Raw genomic sequence first — 19,165 nt, forward strand, 5'->3', positions numbered from 1 at the left:
TTCCCTAGTCACCCTACCAGCTGTTACACTACTGTTCCCTAGTCACCCTACCAGCTGTTAGACACTACTGTTCCCTAGTCACCCTACCAGCTGTCACACTACTGTTCCCTAGTCACCCTACCAGCTGTTACACTACTGTTCCCTAGTCACCCTACTAGCTGTTAGACACTACTGTTCCCTAGTCACCCTACCAGCTGTCACACTACTGTTCCCTAGTCACCCTACCAGCTGTCACACTACTGTTCCCTAGTCACCCTACCAGCTGTTACACTACTGTTCCCTAGTCACCCTACCAGCTGTTACACTACTGTTCCCTAGTCACCCTACCAGCTGTTAGACACTACTGTTCCCTAGTCACCCTACCAGCTGTTACACTACTGTTCCCTAGTCACCCTACCAGCTGTTACACTACTGTTCCCTAGTCACCCTACCAGCTGTTAGACACTACTGTTCCCTAGTCACCCTACCAGCTGTTAGACACTACTGTTCCCTAGTCACCCTACCAGCTGTTAGACACTACTGTTCCCTAGTCACCCTACCAGCTGTTAGACACTACTGTTCCCTAGTCACCCTACCAGCTGTTACACTACTGTTCCCTAGTCACCCTACCAGCTGTTACACTACTGTTCCCTAGTCACCCTACCAGCTGTTAGACACTACTGTTCCCTAGTCACCCTACCAGCTGTTACACTACTGTTCCCTAGTCACCCTACCAGCTGTTACACTACTGTTCCCTAGTCACCCTACCAGCTGTTACACTACTGTTCCCTAGTCACCCTACCAGCTGTTACACTACTGTTCCCTAGTCACCCTACCAGCTGTTACACTACTGTTCCCTAGTCACCCTACCAGCTGTTAGACACTACTGTTCCCTAGTCACCCTACCAGCTGTCACACTACTGTTCCCTAGTCACCCTACCAGCTGTTACACTACTGTTCCCTAGTCACCCTACCAGCTGTCACACTACTGTTCCCTAGTCACCCTACCAGCTGTCACACTACTGTTCCCTAGTCACCCTACCAGCTGTTACACTACTGTTCCCTAGTCACCCTACCAGCTGTTAGACACTACTGTTCCCTAGTCACCCTACCAGCTGTTACACTACTGTTCCCTAGTCACCCTACCAGCTGTTAGACACTACTGTTCCCTAGTCCCCCTACCAGCTGTTAGACACTACTGTTCCCTAGTCACCCTACCAGCTGTTAGACACTACTGTTCCCTAGTCACCCTACCAGCTGTTAGACACTACTGTTCCCTAGTCACCCTACCAGCTGTTAGACACTACTGTTCCCTAGTCACCCTACCAGCTGTTAGACACTACTGTTCCCTAGTCCCCCTACCAGCTGTTACACTACTGTTCCCTAGTCACCCTACCAGCTGTTAGACACTACTGTTCCCTAGTCACCCTACCAGCTGTTACACTACTGTTCCCTAGTCACCCTACCAGCTGTTAGACACTACTGTTCCCTAGTCACCCTACCAGCTGTCACACTACTGTTCCCTAGTCACCCTACCAGCTGTTACACTACTGTTCCCTAGTCACCCTACCAGCTGTTAGACACTACTGTTCCCTAGTCACCCTACCAGCTGTCACACTACTGTTCCCTAGTCACCCTACCAGCTGTTACACTACTGTTCCCTAGTCACCCTACCAGCTGTTACACTACTGTTCCCTAGTCACCCTACCAGCTGTCTCACTACTGTTCCCTAGTCACCCTACCAGCTGTTAGACACTACTGTTCCCTAGTCACCCTACCAGCTGTTACACTACTGTTCCCTAGTCACCCTACCAGCTGTTACACTACTGTTCCCTAGTCACCCTACCAGCTGTCTACACTACTGTTCCCTAGTCCCCCTACCAGCTGTTAGACACTACTGTTCCCTAGTCACCCTACCAGCTGTTACACTACTGTTCCCTAGTCACCCTACCAGCTGTTACACTACTGTTCCCTAGTCACCCTACCAGCTGTTAGACACTACTGTTCCCTAGTCACCCTACCAGCTGTTACACTACTGTTCCCTAGTCACCCTACCAGCTGTTAGACACTACTGTTCCCTAGTCACCCTACCAGCTGTCACACTACTGTTCCCTAGTCACCCTACCAGCTGTTACACTACTGTTCCCTAGTCACCCTACCAGCTGTTAGACACTACTGTTCCCTAGTCACCCTACCAGCTGTTAGACACTACTGTTCCCTAGTCACCCTACCAGCTGTTAGACACTACTGTTCCCTAGTCACCCTACCAGCTGTCACACTACTGTTCCCTAGTCACCCTACCAGCTGTTAGACACTACTGTTCTCTAGTCACCCTACCAGCTGTTAGACACTACTGTTCCCTAGTCACCCTACCAGCTGTTAGACACTACTGTTCCCTAGTCACCCTACCAGCTGTTAGACACTACTGTTCCCTAGTCACCCTACCAGCTGTTAGACACTACTGTTCCCTAGTCACCCTACCAGCTGTCACACTACTGTTCCCTAGTCACCCTACCAGCTGTCACACTACTGTTCCCTAGTCACCCTACCAGCTGTCACACTACTGTTCCCTAGTCACCCTACCAGCTGTCACACTACTGTTCCCTAGTCACCCTACCAGCTGTTACACTACTGTTCCCTAGTCACCCTACCAGCTGTTACACTACTGTTCCCTAGTCACCCTACCAGCTGTTAGACACTACTGTTCCCTAGTCACCCTACCAGCTGTTACACTACTGTTCCCTAGTCACCCTACCAGCTGTTAGACACTACTGTTCCCTAGTCACCCTACCAGCTGTTACACTACTGTTCCCTAGTCACCCTACCAGCTGTTAGACACTACTGTTCCCTAGTCACCCTACCAGCTGTTAGACACTACTGTTCCCTAGTCACCCTACCAGCTGTCTACACTACTGTTCCCTAGTCACCCTACCAGCTGTCTACACTACTGTTCCCTAGTCACCCTACCAGCTGTTAGACACTACTGTTCCCTAGTCACCCTACCAGCTGTTAGACACTACTGTTCCCTAGTCACCCTACCAGCTGTTAGACACTACTGTTCCCTAGTCACCCTACCAGCTGTTAGACACTACTGTTCCCTAGTCACCCTACCAGCTGTCTCACTACTGTTCCCTAGTCACCCTACCAGCTGTTAGACACTACTGTTCCCTAGTCACCCTACCAGCTGTTACACTACTGTTCCCTAGTCACCCTACCAGCTGTTAGACACTACTGTTCCCTAGTCACCCTACCAGCTGTTGACACTACTGTTCCCTAGTCACCCTACCAGCTGTTACACTACTGTTCCCTAGTCACCCTACCAGCTGTTACACTACTGTTCCCTAGTCACCCTACCAGCTGTCACACTACTGTTCCCTAGTCCCCCTACCAGCTGTTACACTACTGTTCCCTAGTCACCCTACCAGCTGTTAGACACTACTGTTCCCTAGTCACCCTACCAGCTGTCACACTACTGTTCCCTAGTCACCCTACCAGCTGTTACACTACTGTTCCCTAGTCACCCTACCAGCTGTTACACTACTGTTCCCTAGTCACCCTACCAGCTGTCACACTACTGTTCCCTAGTCACCCTACCAGCTGTTAGACACTACTGTTCCCTAGTCACCCTACCAGCTGTTACACTACTGTTCCCTAGTCACCCTACCAGCTGTTACACTACTGTTCCCTAGTCACCCTACCAGCTGTTACACTACTGTTCCCTAGTCACCCTACCAGCTGTTAGACACTACTGTTCCCTAGTCACCCTACCAGCTGTTAGACACTACTGTTCCCTAGTCACCCTACCAGCTGTTACACTACTGTTCCCTAGTCACCCTACCAGCTGTCTACACTACTGTTCCCTAGTCACCCTACCAGCTGTTAGACACTACTGTTCCCTAGTCACCCTACCAGCTGTTAGACACTACTGTTCCCTAGTCCCCCTACCAGCTGTTACACTACTGTTCCCTAGTCACCCTACCAGCTGTCTACACTACTGTTCCCTAGTCCCCCTACCAGCTGTTAGACACTACTGTTCCCTAGTCACCCTACCAGCTGTCACACTACTGTTCCCTAGTCACCCTACCAGCTGTTACACTACTGTTCCCTAGTCACCCTACCAGCTGTTAGACTACTGTTCCCTAGTCACCCTACCAGCTGTTAGACACTACTGTTCCCTAGTCACCCTACCAGCTGTCTAGACACTACTGTTCCCTAGTCACCCTACCAGCTGTTACACTACTGTTCCCTAGTCACCCTACCAGCTGTCACACTACTGTTCCCTAGTCACCCTACCAGCTGTTAGACACTACTGTTCCCTAGTCACCCTACCAGCTGTCACACTACTGTTCCCTAGTCACCCTACCAGCTGTTAGACACTACTGTTCCCTAGTCACCCTACCAGCTGTCTCACTACTGTTCCCTAGTCACCCTACCAGCTGTTAGACACTACTGTTCCCTAGTCACCCTACCAGCTGTCACACTACTGTTCCCTAGTCACCCTACCAGCTGTTAGACACTACTGTTCCCTAGTCACCCTACCAGCTGTTAGACACTACTGTTCCCTAGTCCCCCTACCAGCTGTCACACTACTGTTCCCTAGTCACCCTACCAGCTGTTACACTACTGTTCCCTAGTCACCCTACCAGCTGTTACACTACTGTGTCCCTAGTCACCCTACCAGCTGTTAGACACTACTGTTCCCTAGTCACCCTACCAGCTGTCTCACTACTGTTCCCTAGTCACCCTACCAGCTGTTAGACACTACTGTTCCCTAGTCACCCTACCAGCTGTCACACTACTGTTCCCTTGTCACCCTACCAGCTGTCTCACTACTGTTCCCTAGTCACCCTACCAGCTGTTAGACACTACTGTTCCCTAGTCACCCTACCAGCTGTCACACTACTGTTCACTAGTCACCCTACCAGCTGTTAGACACTACTGTTCACTAGTCACCCTACCAGCTGTTAGACACTACTGTTCCCTAGTCACCCTACCAGCTGTTACACTACTGTTCCCTAGTCACCCTACCAGCTGTTACACTACTGTTCCCTAGTCACCCTACCAGCTGTTAGACACTACTGTTCCCTAGTCACCCTACCAGCTGTTACACTACTGTTCCCTAGTCCCCCTACCAGCTGTTAGACACTACTGTTCCCTAGTCACCCTACCAGCTGTTACACTACTGTTCCCTAGTCACCCTACCAGCTGTTACACTACTGTTCCCTAGTCACCCTACCAGCTGTCAAGACACACTAGTCTGACTGTAGTAATGTACTGGTCTCATCTGAGAATAAAGGCTCTGCCACAGTGTACTCTGGTAAATGTAGTGTACCGGTCTCATCTGAGAATGAAGGCTCTGCCCCAGTGTATTCTGGTAAATGTAGTGTACCTGTCTCATCTGAGAATGAAGGCTCTGCCCCAGTGTACTCTGGTAAATGTAGTGTAGCTGTCTCATCTGAGCATGAAGGCTCTGCCCCAGTGTACTCTGGTAAATGTAGTGTACCTGTCTCATCTGAGAATGAAGGCTCTGCCCCAGTGTACTCTGGTAAATGTAGTGTAGCTGTCTCATCTGAGAATGAAGGCTCTGCCCCAGTGTACTCTGGTAAATGTAGTGCACCTGTCTCATCTGAGAATGAAGGCTCTGCCCCAGTGTACTCTGGTAAATGTAGTGCAGGATGCTTCCTGGTCCACTTCTTTTCCCAACTGAAGATTTGGTCATGGTGGTTGGTAAAACAGGCCCTGAAATACAAGACCGGTACAAATCAATAACATCAAAGAATGGAAAGAGTCACTTCTCTCTGTGACAAGATATATACAGTAACATTTCTGGAGTGGGAAATGAAATACAAGACAGTGCAGCCAATCAAATCAAATCAAATGTTTTTATATAGCCCTTCGTACATCAGCTGAAATCTCAAAGTGCTGTACAGAAACCCAGCCTAAAACCCCAAACAGCAAGCAATGCATGTGAAAGAAGCACGGTGGCTAGGAAAAACTCCCTAGAAAGGCCAAAAACCTAGGAAGAAACCTAGAGAGGAACCAGGCTATGAGGGGTGGCCAGTCCTCTTCTGGCTGTGCCGGGTGGATCAAAAGCTTCTATAACGGAGATTGGTGTTTCTATTAGATCCATTGGTATTACTAGCTGACCTGTTCTCAATGTGGTCTTCCCGTCCATCTTCTGCTGTAGCTTCTTGGAGATGGTTTGTCCTGCGGCCCCAGACGTTTCTCCATTCTGCTTCCTCGACTTCTGCTTCGATTCAGACGCTTCTGAAGGAGCCTTCTTTGCCCGTGCCATTTCTGAGTGTGTAAGAAAATAAAAAACGAATCGCTTGTGTTCACAGCTAAATCCAAAGTTCGACAGGCTGTCTAAACCCCAAGTGTATTTAACAAACACCTGTGCAGTGCAGCTATGGACGGACTATGATCCTATTCCTCAACCTGAAATGAACGGAAGATAAAAATGGGGGGGGGGGGGGGGAGTGACACCTTTCCAATTAATTTGTGATTTGTGATTGATGAAATAAACTCATCGACATTAACAGTTTTCAATTTGGGATCAACCACACGGATCGACAAAGAAAACATGAAATAGATACACAGTATGTAACTATATACAAAGTATGTATTCTAGCTAGCTAGAACAGATACCTTCACCTGGTACTGACCTTCACCTGGTACCGACCTTCACATGGTACTCAAACCTGCACCTGGTACTCAACCCTGCACCTGGTACTGACCTTCACATGGTACTCAAACCTGCACCCGGTACTCAACCCTGTACTGACCTTCACCTGGTACTCACCCCTTCACCTGGTACCCAACCCTGTACTGACCTTCACCTGGTACTCAACTCTTCACCTGGTACTCAACCCTGTACTGACCTTCACCTGGTACTCACCCCTTCACCTGGTACTGACCTTCACATGGTACTCAACCCTGCACCTGGTACCAAACTTCACCTGGTACCGACTTTCACGCCGTACTCAACCCTTCACCTGGTACCGGCTTTCACCTGGTATTGACCTTCACCTGGTACTCAACCCTGCACCTGGTACTGACCTTCACCTGGTACTCAACCCTTCACCTGGTACCGACCTTTACCCACTTTATGTGTATACACTGTATTCTAGTCAAGGCTCTGCCGTACAGCTTCTCTATTCACATATTTATTTCACCTTTATTTAACGCCCTATGGGACTCACGGCCGGTTGTGATACAGCCTGGATTCGAACCAGGGTGTCTGTAATGATGCCTCTAGCACTGAGATGCAGTGCCTTAGACCGCTGGGCCACTCGGGAGCCCCCCGAAAAAAATAGTATACACACCATTATATACTGTCTATTCATACACCATTATATACCGGCCATACTGTCTATACACACCATTATCTACTGTCTATACACACCATTATTTACTGTCTATACATACCATGATATACTGACCATACTGTCTATACACACAATTATATACTGTCATGTGCCTTTTACTGAGGAGTAGCTTCCATCTGTCCACTCTACCATAAAGGCCTGATTGTTGGAATGATGCAGAGATGGTTGTCCTTCTGGAAGGTTCTCCCATCTCCACAGAGGAACTCTGGAGCTCTGTCAGAGTGACCATTGGGTTCTTGGTCACCTCCCTGACCAAGGCTCATCTCCCCTGATTTCTCAGTTAGGCCAGGAGGCCAACTCTACGATGAGTCTTGGTGATTCCAAACTTCTTCCATTTAAGAATGATGGAGGCTATTGTGTTCTTGGGGACCTTCAATGCTGCAGAAATGTTTTGGTACCCTTCCCCAGATCTGTGCCTCCACACAATCCTGTCTCGGAGCTTCACGGAAAATTCCTTCGACCTCATGGCTTGGTTTTATCTCTGACATGCACTGTCAACTGTGGGACCTGATATAGACAGGTGTGTGCCTTTCCAAATCATGTCCAATCAATTGAATTCACCACAGGTGGACTCCAATCAAGTTGTAAAAACATCTCAAGGATGATCAATGGAAACAGGATGTACCTGAGCTCAATTTCGAGTTTCGTAGCAAAGGGTCTGAGTACTTTTGTAAATAAGGTATTTGTTTTTTTCCCCTTATAAATTTGCAAACATTTCCAAAAACCTGTTTTCGCTTTGTCATTATGGGGTATTGTGAGAAGATTGTTGAGGAAATTATTTTATTTAATCTATTTTAGAATAAGGCTGTAACGTAACAAAATGTGGGAAAAGTCAAGGTGTCCGAATATTTTCCAACGGCACAAAGATTTTTTTTTTTTAAAGCGACCGGGTTTGTACAATAAAGTTGGGATTTATTTATATTGTGGTTCCTTATTTGTTTTTTACATAAATACATATACAAATACATAGACACAGAGACATTACAGAGATGCTCAACCTCCACATGAGTATGAGGTGGGAGTTGAAGTACAATTCTTACAAGTTTGTTTGGCTGGTACCTTATTCTTTAGATGTTTGGGGCTTCTGGTGAACCATGATGTGCTGACATAATCAAAGTAACACTGGACTAGCACACTTGCTTTAGGGTGTCTTTAGGGTGTCTTCAGGGTGTCTTCAGGGTGTCTTTAAGGTGTCTTTAGGGTGTCTTTAGGGTGTCTTTAGGGCGTCTTCAGGGTGTCTTTAAGGTGTCTTTAGGGTGTCTTTAGGGTGTCTTTAGGGCGTCTTCAGGGTGTCTTTAGGGTGTCTTTAGGGCGTCTTCAGGGTGTCTTTAGGGAGTCTTCAGGGTGTCTTCAGGGTGTCTTCAGGGCGTCTTCAGGGCGTCTTCAGGGCGTCTTCAGGGCGTCTTCAGGGCGTCTTTAGGGCGTCTTCAGGGCGTCTTCAGGGCGTCTTCAGGGCGTCTTTAGGGTGTCTTCAGGGCGTCTTTAGGGTGTCTTCAGAGTGTCTTTAGGGAGTCTTCAGGGTGTCTTTAGGGCGTCTTCAGGGTGTCTTTAGGGAGTCTTCAGGGTGTCTTCAGGGTGTCTTCAGGGTGTCTTCAGGGCGTCTTCAGGGCGTCTTCAGGGCGTCTTCAGGGTGTCTTCAGGGCGTCTTCAGGGCGTCTTTAGGGTGTCTTCAGGGCGTCTTTAGGGTGTCTTCAGAGTGTCTTTAGGGAGTCTTCAGGGTGTCTTTAGGGCGTCTTCAGGGTGTCTTTAGGGAGTCTTCAGGGTGTCTTCAGGGTGTCTTCAGGGTGTCTTCAGGGTGTCTTCAGGGTGTCTTCAGGGTGTCTTCAGGGCGTCTTCAGGGCGTCTTCAGGGCGTCTTCAGGGCGTCTTCAGGGCGTCTTTAGGGTGTCTTCAGGGCGTCTTTAGGGTGTCTTCAGAGTGTCTTTAGGGAGTCTTCAGGGTGTCTACAGGGTGTCTACAGGGTGTCTTTAGGGAGTCTACAGCTAGATTTCCATCCAATTGGCTACAGATTTTGATGTGAATATTCTAAAATCTTCATAAAAAAAACAATATGCTATTTCAGAGTTTCCTTTAGGAAAATTTTGGCGCTGGACAACATGACAGTGTATATTTAAATTTACCCGGACATTTGAGAAATGTAATGGACATCCATATGCATTCTCAATCCAACCTGGCGAAGCCAGCGCCATCAATAAACGAGGGATGTTGGCCAAATGAGCCACAATTACATGTCCTTAAAAGCAGCCTATAACAAATTACAAAAACACTATTCCTTGTGTAGCATAAGCAAAACTTTATAACCTTTTTTTGGGGGGGCTACTTTCCTAAAACAATAATTGTCCACCTCATGGTTCATCTGTCAGAGATTTGAACACTAAATGTATCAGGGCATTGCATGCAAAGGCATCCGGGATGAACTGCCTTCATATCATAGGCCTGCAGTAGCTAAAGCTTAATAATATTAATAATAATAATAGCCACACCATAACAAACCTTCAAAAACATATCTAAACTTTATTAGGGTCATATCAAAAAATAAGTCATGCCATTGTTTATAGGGAAATATTAGCAGATGGGCAAATGTAAACCGGAGGGAAAAAAAACCCAAAACACACCCTATTTGGGACCACCCCCCACCACTGGTAAATTTCGATCTGTCCCTAATTCCCTGTAATTCTATCCATTTTGCTACGGGGTGTTGTACTGTGTATTTATATACTGTATTCTCGACATAGCTCATTCTAATATTTCTACTACTGAATTGCATTTTAGTTACACTGTTTATACACACCGCACATGTATTTATATACTGGATTCTTAGCGCACTGTAATATATCTACTACTGTACATATCATTCCTAGTATCTCTTGTGTAAATGCATCTTTATTAGTTGTTTTTATTGATTATTCGTGTACCTATTTGACATTTTACTGCATTGTTAGGAGCTAGTAACGTATGCATTTCGCTGCACCCGGTTTACCGTCTGCCAAACTGTGTACACGTAACACGACCAATAAACTTTTTATTTGATTTAATAGTTGCACAACAACAAACGACTAACGCGACGTCCGGACAACAAGCCTGACTATGTAAGTGCATGTTCTTCAAATGACATGAAAATACATTACCAGTACAATGCTCCTTTTTCTCGGTTGAACTGTTATTTTCATGCACACACTACACGTGAGAAGCGCTTTATGTAAGTGAGAGTCCAGTGTTTTGTAACGTCTCTGTGTTACATCTTCTGCCCGGCAGGCGGCATGTTGGAAATGTTGGATTCAGGAAGTTATACACCGGAAATAGTTGGGTGGAACTTCCGCTGGTTCAGTCTACGCTGATTGGTTGAAATTAGCGGAGCGGATTTGAAACTAGTGGAGAAGTGAACAAGGAGACTGAGTTGAGAAAATCTAACGATAACAATTTACGTGAGTATAAATGTTGCGATTGCAATGATTTATCTGCAAATACCAGTAACCGATTTCTTTAGCTAACGTTAGATTGCTAATATCGCAAACCGAAACCTTAGTTACTGCTACTAGCCGCCTACCACCCGGTACTCTACCCTATGTATATAGTCATTCAACACTGGTCACTTTTATTTGACCTTTATTTAAATAGGCAAGTCAGTTAAGAACAAATTCTTATTTATAATGACGGCCTAGGAACAGTGGGTTAACTGCCTTGTTCAGGGGCAGAATGACATATCTTTACCTTGTCAGCTCAGGGATTTGATCTAGAAACCTTTCGGTTACTAGTCTAACGCTCTAACCACTAGGCTACGGTGAGGGGGGAAAAGTATTTGATCCCCTGCTGATTTTGTACGTTTGCCCACTTACAAAGAAATAATGAGTCTATAATTTTAATGGTAGGTTTATTTGAACAGTAAGAGACAGAATAACAGAAAAACGCATGTCAAAAATGTTATAAAATGATTTGCATTTTAATGAGGGAAATAAGTATTTGACCCCTCTGCAAAACATGACTTAGTACTTGGTGGCAAAACCCTTGTTGGCAATCAGCGGTCTGACGTTTCTTGTAGTTTGCCACCAGGTTTGCACACATCTCAGGAGGGATTTTGTCCCACTCCTCTTTGCAGATCTTCTCCAAGTCATTAAGGTTTCGAGGCTGACGTTTGGCAACTCGAACCTTCAGCTCCCTCCACAGATTTTCTATGGGATTAAGGTCTGGAGACTGGCTAGGCCACTCCAGGACCTTAATGTGCTTCTTCTTGAGCCACTCCTTTGTTGCCTTGGCCGTGTGTTTTGGGTCATTGTCATGCTGGAATACCCATCCACGACCCATTTTCAATGCCCTGGCTGAGGGAAGGAGGTTCTCACCCAAGATTTGACAGTACATGGCCCCGTCCATCGTCCCTTTGATGCGGTGAAGTTGTCCTGTCCCCTTAGCAGAAAAACACCCCCAAAGCATAATGTTTCCACCTCCATGTTTGACGGTGCGGATGGTGTTCTTGGGGTCATAGGCAGCATTCCTCCTCCTCCAAACACGGCGAGTTGAGTTGATGCCAAAGAGCTCCATTTTGGTCTCATCTGACCACAACACTTTCACCCAGTTGTCCTCTGAATCATTCAGATGTTCATTGGCAAACTTCAGACGGGCATGTATATGTGATTCTTGAGCAGGGGGACCTTGCGGGCGCTGCAGGATTTCAGTCCTTCACGACGTAGTGTGCTACCAATTGTTTTCTTGGTGACTATGGTCCCAGCTGCCTTGAGATCATTGACAAGATCCTCCCGTGTAGATCTGGGCTGATTGCTCACCGCTCTCATGATCATTGCAACTCCACGAGGTGAGATCTTGCATGGAGCCCCAGGCCGAGGGAGATTGACAGTTCTTTTGTGTTTCTACCATTTGCGAATAATCGCACCAACTGTTGTCACCTTCTCACCAAGCTGCTTGGCGATGGTCTTGTAGCCCATTCCAGCCTTGTGTAGGTCTACAATCTTGTCCCTGATGTCCTTGGAGAGCTCTTTGGTCTTGGCCATTGTTAGGGCTGCGTCAATTCTATTCTGGTATCAGAACAAAATTTAACACTAGGCTACTGAATATATTTTCAGCTGTTTATTAATAGAATTAGTCAAGCAGAATAATGGTAAATGCAATCTTCGTATATACGGGTTCACTGTAACACCTCGCAGGGCAAACAGAGAACTGAAATGACATCATAAGTTCTTCCTTAAATACTTCTTGACAGACGTAGTTCCCTCTCCCTGAGGGCCTGTCATAGTAGAGGCTTAGGTGTGTTTTAGACTTACTCCAGCCTATCGTTGGCGTGCAGGCTGGTCCCAGCCTCTAGACGCATCTTTGTTGCCAGGCATAGTTGTCTTCTAGCTTATCTTCGTGTGTGTACCCGAGAGTCAGACACCCAAGGACAGTGCCTGTTTTTATGCTACAGTTAGGACAGTTTCTGCTTTTATGCTACAGCCATCTTCCATTCTACCAGCCCCTCCCGTACACCTGTCCTTGAGCGGCCCCACAACCAGGCATTGTGTGTGTGTGTGTCACGAGTCTACTCAGCCTACACTACTAGCCAGCAACCCTCCAGTTAGTCATATCTATTATATGTTGCTCAATCTATGTTAATACAATATAAACCTCTTATGTTTAGCATTGGTATTCATAAGTTATGCACCACAACTAATTTTATTATATAGGTTTAAATAGTTGTATTATATTGGTTATGCAAACAAATAGTTGGTTAAACCCTAACACCATGGTGGAGAGTTTGGAATCTGATTGATTGATTGCTTCTGTGGACAGGTGTCATTTTTACAGGTAACAAGCTGCGGTTAGGAGCACTCCCTTTAAGAGTGTTCTCCTAATCTCAGCTCGTTACCTGTATAAAAGACACCTGGGAGCCAGAAATCTTTCTGATTGAGAGGGGGTCAAATACTTATTTCCCTCATTAAAATGCAAATCAATTTATAACATTTTTGACATGCGTTTTTCTGGATTTTTTTGTTGTTATTCTGTCTCTCACTGTTCAAATAAACCTACCATTAAAATTATAGACTGATGCTTTCTTTGTCAGTGAGCAAACGTACAAAATCAGCAGGGGATCAAATACTTTTCCCCCCCACTGTATACGTGTAATATATATATAATATAGTTCACCAAAGCCTATTTTGTAAAATATTTTATATTTTGGTGTGTGATCACATATGAAGCCAGTATTAACTGAATGTAAGCATCATGATTCAGCCAAAGATGGACTGCGGTGTTGTTTCATAACTAACGGTCCCACAGTCCAACAATGCTTCATTCGTTTTCACACGTACCTTTTGGATTTTCTCAACGATTGTTTTTAGGACCGTTGTATTTTCGTTAACTGACACATAGTGGGATGTCACTGAAGAGTAGCATTGTCCCAGATCAGTTAGTGCTCTGTCTGCTTGATAAATGTTTGGATACATTTTGTATCGTGAGTTTTTCTGTCTCTTGTTGTGGTATTATTTAGTTCAAACCATCATTCATGTTCAGTTGGTATTATATTTACATAATATATATATAATAATATAATATTTCTAAATAAAGGTTTCAAGATATTTTCTTCAGGCTCAAACTAAACTGATCTGCACAGCATTAATTGTAACACTCATTTTTTTTAATTAAATTCCTTTCAAAAGCACCTTTTTTTTGTGTGTGTTTTTATTTTTACGATAAACAATGTAATGAGTTATTGAGGCGTAAAGTGCTGAAACGCCTAACAAACGTAAGTTATGGGACACAATTCAAATATATCCCTGTTTATTAATATTACCACGTGGCTGAGTTGGTAGAGCATGGCTCCTTTCAATGCCAAGGTTGTGGGTTGTCCCACGGGGGACTAGTATGAAAAGTGTATGAACTCACTACTGTAATCTCTCTGGATAAGTGTCTGCTAAATTACTTTATTAAAAAAAAAAAAAATTGACAATGAATGAACACTAGATGGCAGCGCTAGACTGGATATTATAAATATGACTAAAATGTACTGAGCAGAGTTTAACAGCTGTTCTTATTCCCACAAAATAAACTAAGAACGTTCTGGAAGGAAAAGAGATTTGGGGGGGGGGGGGGGGGGTGATGCATAAAAAAACAACACCTCCCAGCCTGCAGGACTCTCTTTATAAAACATGGCCAAGTGATAGAAGATCTGATAGAATCCAGTGTGCCTGAATGATTGGACCGGGATTCATAGAGTTCACAGGGAATGAGTTGGACCCTCACTCTGGTATCTAATGTGATGGCAGGAATCTGTGAGTGGGAGGTATGGAAGGAGTGGACAGTAGGGAGTGATCATTACCCCGTAGCACAGCCGCAGAAAGTAAGGGTGCTGAAACATCCCCAGAAAAAATCTGTATTTGTAAAAAAATAAAAAAATTGTAATAACAATTCCACATTCTAATTCAATTCCCTCAGTATTTCAGGCTGTTCACGTCACTTTTCTTGACAGCCTGAAATACTGGAAACGATTTAAAACAAACCCTGCAGTCCATTTTTTTTGTTTTTAACTAAGTTTCATTAATTACATTAACTGGGAAATGTACATTTCGGTCCATTCTAGAGCGGTCCATTCTAGAGCGGTCCATTCTAGAGCGGTCCATTCTAGACCGGTCCATTCTAGAGCGGTCCATTCTAGAGCGGTCCATTCTAGAGCGGGTCCATTCTAGAGTTGTGATATTCTAGAGCTGTCCATTCTAGAGCGGGTCCATTCTAGAGCGGTCCCATTCTAGACCAGTCCATTCTAGAGCAGGTCCATTCTAGAGTGGTCCATTCTAGAGCGGTCCATTCTAGAGCGGTCCATTCTAGACCGGGTCCATTCTAGAGCGGTCCATTCTAGAGCGGTCCAGTGGAGGCTCCTCAGAGCCAAACATTATCCACATGGTTCACTGATTGATTTCCAAACATGAAGGGTCTTTCATCACAATATACTGTGGCATCTTGTTAATCCTCCCTCGAGGTTATTGCAAAAGGTATTGATTGTAAAAATAGCCACGGCTGGTCCTAAGCGTTCCATTATGGATGCAGTCAATGTTTATGCGACCTTCAGTGTTTACTCCCCTCCTCCTGGCCTCAAGCACACTTAGCAGAGAAATCAAGCTGTGATTGACAGTATTTACACCACTCTAACTACTCTGATTTACAGTATTTACACCACTAACTACTCTGATTTACAGTATTACAGTATTTACACCACACCACTCTAACTACTCTGATTTACAGTATTTACACTACTCTAACTACTCTGATTTACAGTATTACAGTATTTACACCACTCTAACTACTCTGATTGACAGTATTTACACCACTCTAACTACTCTGATTTACAGTATTACAGTATTTACACCACACTACTCTAACTACTCTGATTTACAGTATTACAGTATTTACACCACTCTAACTACTCTGATTTACAGTATTTACACCACACCACTAACTACTCTGATTTACAGTATTTACACCACTCTAACTACTCTGATTTACAGTATTACAGTATTTACACCACTCTACTCTTAATTACTCTCCATTGTGGCTGATGGGAATCTGAGAAATGGCCACCTTTCTCTGCTTCACCCCCCGCCCTGGTCACATGACAGGGTTCATTACAATTACAGCCATGCATCTTGCTAAATGCTAGCCAATCAGAGGCGTGGGTGGTGTGGTGGGCGGTCCTGTGGTTAGGAGCTCTGATCACTGTGTGTGGTGAGTGGGCAAGCCAGCCAGCTGTCTCTGTCAGTGACTCTGGTACACTTGGTCTGGCTTGGCCCTGCTTGGAGGTTACACCACAGCACCCAACACCTTGGTCTGGTTTGGCCCTGCTTGGAGGTTACACCACAGCACCCAACACCTTGGTAAGGTTTGGCCCTGCTTGGAGGTTACACCACAGCACCCAACACCTTGGTCTGGCTTGGCCCTGCTTGGAGGTTACACCACAGCACCCAACACCTTGGTCTGGTTTGGCCCTGCTTGGAGGTTACACCACAGCACCCAACACCTTGGTAAGGTTTGGCCCTGCTTGGAGGTTACACCACAGCACCCAACACCTTGGTCTGGCTTGGCCCTGCTTGGAGGTTACACCACAGCACCCAACACCTTGGTCTGGTTTGGCCCTGCTTGGAGGTTACACCACAGCACCCAACACCTTGGTAAGGTTTGGCCCTGCTTGGAGGTTACACCACAGCACCCAACACCTTGGTCTGGTTTGGCCCTGCTTGGAGGTTACACCACAGCACCCAACACCTTGGTAAGGTTTGGCCCTGCTTGGAGGTTACACCACAGCACCCAACACCTTGGTCTGGCTTGGCCCTGCTTGGAGGTTACACCACAGCACCCAACACCTTGGTCTGGTTTGGCCCTGCTTGGAGGTTACACCACAGCACCCAACACCTTGGTAAGGTTTGGCCCTGCTTGGAGGTTACACCACAGCACCCAACACCTTGGTCTGGCTTGGCCCTGCTTGGAGGTTACACCACAGCACCCAACACCTTGGTCTGGTTTGGCCCTGCTTGGAGGTTACACCACAGCACCCAACACCTTGGTAAGGTTTGGCCCTGCTTGGAGGTTACACCACAGCACCCAACACCTTGGTCTGGTTTGGCCCTGCTTGGAGGTTACACCACAGCACCCAACACCTTGGTCTGGTTTGGCCCTGCTTGGAGGTTACACCACAGCACCCAACACCTTGGTCTGGTTTGGCCCTGCTTGGAGGTTACACCACAGCACCCAACACCTTGCTGAAGAATGAAAAGGACAGTTACAGAAATAGGGAACAGAAATGACTTGGCCAGCCAGCACCCTGCCTGGTAAACACTCTGACCTTGGACTACCACTAGTGAAACCTGACCACAGACACACCAGCCTCATTTATAAGTTGCCGTTATGTCTGTAATGGTGCTAAAGAGGCCACCTTCATTCCAACACTTCATTAAATACCATCATTCACAGACTAGCACGGGTCACTCACACCACACTCAAATATAGCTTTATAACTTGAGCGATCGTATCACGTGCTCTCAGTCTAAGGACAAGACCTGTAACCAACTGCACTTTAATCACAGGAGGCTGGTGGCACCTTAATTAGGGAGGTCAGGTTCATAGTAATGGCTGGAATGGAATGGTATCAAACACGTGCTTTCTGTTTTTAAGTCCATTCCAGTCATTAGTTTTAACCGTCCTCCCTTCACCAACATCTTGTGACTTTAATAGTTAACCTACTTTAATGTTACTGGGACAGTCAGGCTATTGCCAGTTTTAGTGGGGAAGGACTTGGAATAAATAACATGAATCCTACCAGCCCTTTGTCCAAACTCCAGCAGACAGAATAAGAGGGAGGGTGTGTGTGTGTGTGACAGACAGACAGACAGACAGACAGACAGACAGACAGACAGACAGACAGACAGACAGACAGACAGACAGACAGACAGACAGACAGACAGACAGACAGACAGACAGACAGACAGACAGACAGACAGACAGACAGGGAGATTCTCGTTTGGCCAAAAGACCGTCTTCTGTCCTCCATCGTCTGTGACCGATGTGGTTGAGGAGTGTGTGAATCAGTTAGTAGGTGAACGGAAGACTGTCCTCCCCTCCTCCATAGCCACCTTTGATTGAGGATACATGTTTATCCTACGGCAGAACAGTTTTGAAATCTACCACACTTTCTGAATCTGCTGTTTTGTCAGAAGACACACGTTTAAAAAATAAATAATAAACAATATGCTACTTATTTAACTCTCCTCCATTAACCTTTGACCTTCCCCCCCCCCCCCCCAAAAAAAAAAAGGAGGCAAGAGAGGATGGAGGCTGTTGAGCAAATCTAATTCGAATTACATTTTATTTGTCACACACACACGTTTAGCAGATGTTATTTGGGGTGTAGCGTAACGCTTGTGTTCCTAGCTCCAACTGTGCAGTAGTATCTAACAATTCACAACAAATACACACAAATCTAAAAGTAAAAGAATGGAATTAAGGAATATATAAATATTAGGACGAGCAATTGATAAAAGGTCAGGGTGTTATGCACCTCCCTAAAAGCTCCTCTGCTCAGCTGCTTCCGGTGTGAACTGTCAGAACCAGGAAGTTTTTATAGCAGTGTGGTGGCAGGAGGCAGGCACATTGCAAGACAAATGTCACCTTCAAGCCACTGTACAGTGCATCTCTATGGTTACCCAGATGTCACCTCCAAGCCACCGTACAGTGCGTCTCTATGGTTACCCAGATGTCACCTTCAAAGCCACCGTACAGTGCATCTCTATGGTTACCCAGATGTCACCTTCAAAGCCACCGTACAGTGCGTCTCTATGGTTACCCAGATGTCACCTTCAAGCCACCGTACAGTGCGTCTCTATGGTTACCCAGATGTCACCTTCAAAGCCACCGTACAGTGCGTCTCTATGGTTACCCAGATGTCACCTTCAAAGCCACCGTACAGTGCGTCTCTATGGTTACCCAGATGTCACCTCCAAGCCACCGTACAGTGCGTCTCTATGGTTACCCAGATGTCACCTCCAAGCCACCGTACAGTGCGTCTCTATGGTTACCCAGAACAAATCAACAAGCAAACAGGAGGATGAGAGCTAAATCGACAGCCTCATATTCAGCGTCACTGCTGTGTACTCTTCTTCATCGTTATCTGATTCTTCGTCTTTTGCGTTCCGTTAACATAAGATCTGTTATTCTAAGAGTGGTTACCTTGTGTACCGGTCACCATGTGGCCTGGACGGGTGGAGGCATTAGACAATAGACACTTGATTGATTGTTTCATTGCATACTGTAACGCCCTGGCCATAGAGA

The 19,165-nt window shown here is 45.9% G+C and overlaps 1 protein-coding gene across 6 annotated transcripts in view; it reads right to left on the reverse strand.

Moving 5' to 3' along the window:
- ddb2 (damage-specific DNA binding protein 2) overlaps positions 1-19,165 on the reverse strand; it is a 66,240-nt gene that overhangs the window by 24,038 nt on the left and 23,037 nt on the right. For 3 of the 6 annotated variants that reach the window (XM_082968202.1, XM_082968205.1, XM_082968204.1), the window contains exons 1-3: positions 10,495-10,635; positions 6,127-6,276; positions 5,597-5,718 (exon numbers count right to left, since the gene is read on the reverse strand). In XM_082968202.1, the coding sequence (XP_082824328.1) occupies positions 5,597-5,718; positions 6,127-6,274 (270 nt within the window). In that variant the 5' untranslated portion in view covers positions 6,275-6,276; positions 10,495-10,635. Of the gene's footprint in view, positions 1-5,368; positions 5,499-5,596; positions 5,719-6,126; positions 6,277-10,494; positions 10,636-19,165 lie in introns of those variants that run through there. The other 3 variants (XM_082968203.1, XM_082968207.1, XM_082968206.1) reach the window with 3 other exon arrangements.

This window comes from Salmo salar, chromosome 23, assembly GCF_965601325.2.
Source record: "Salmo salar chromosome 23, fSalSal1, whole genome shotgun sequence".
NCBI lineage: Eukaryota > Metazoa > Chordata > Actinopteri > Salmoniformes > Salmonidae > Salmo > Salmo salar.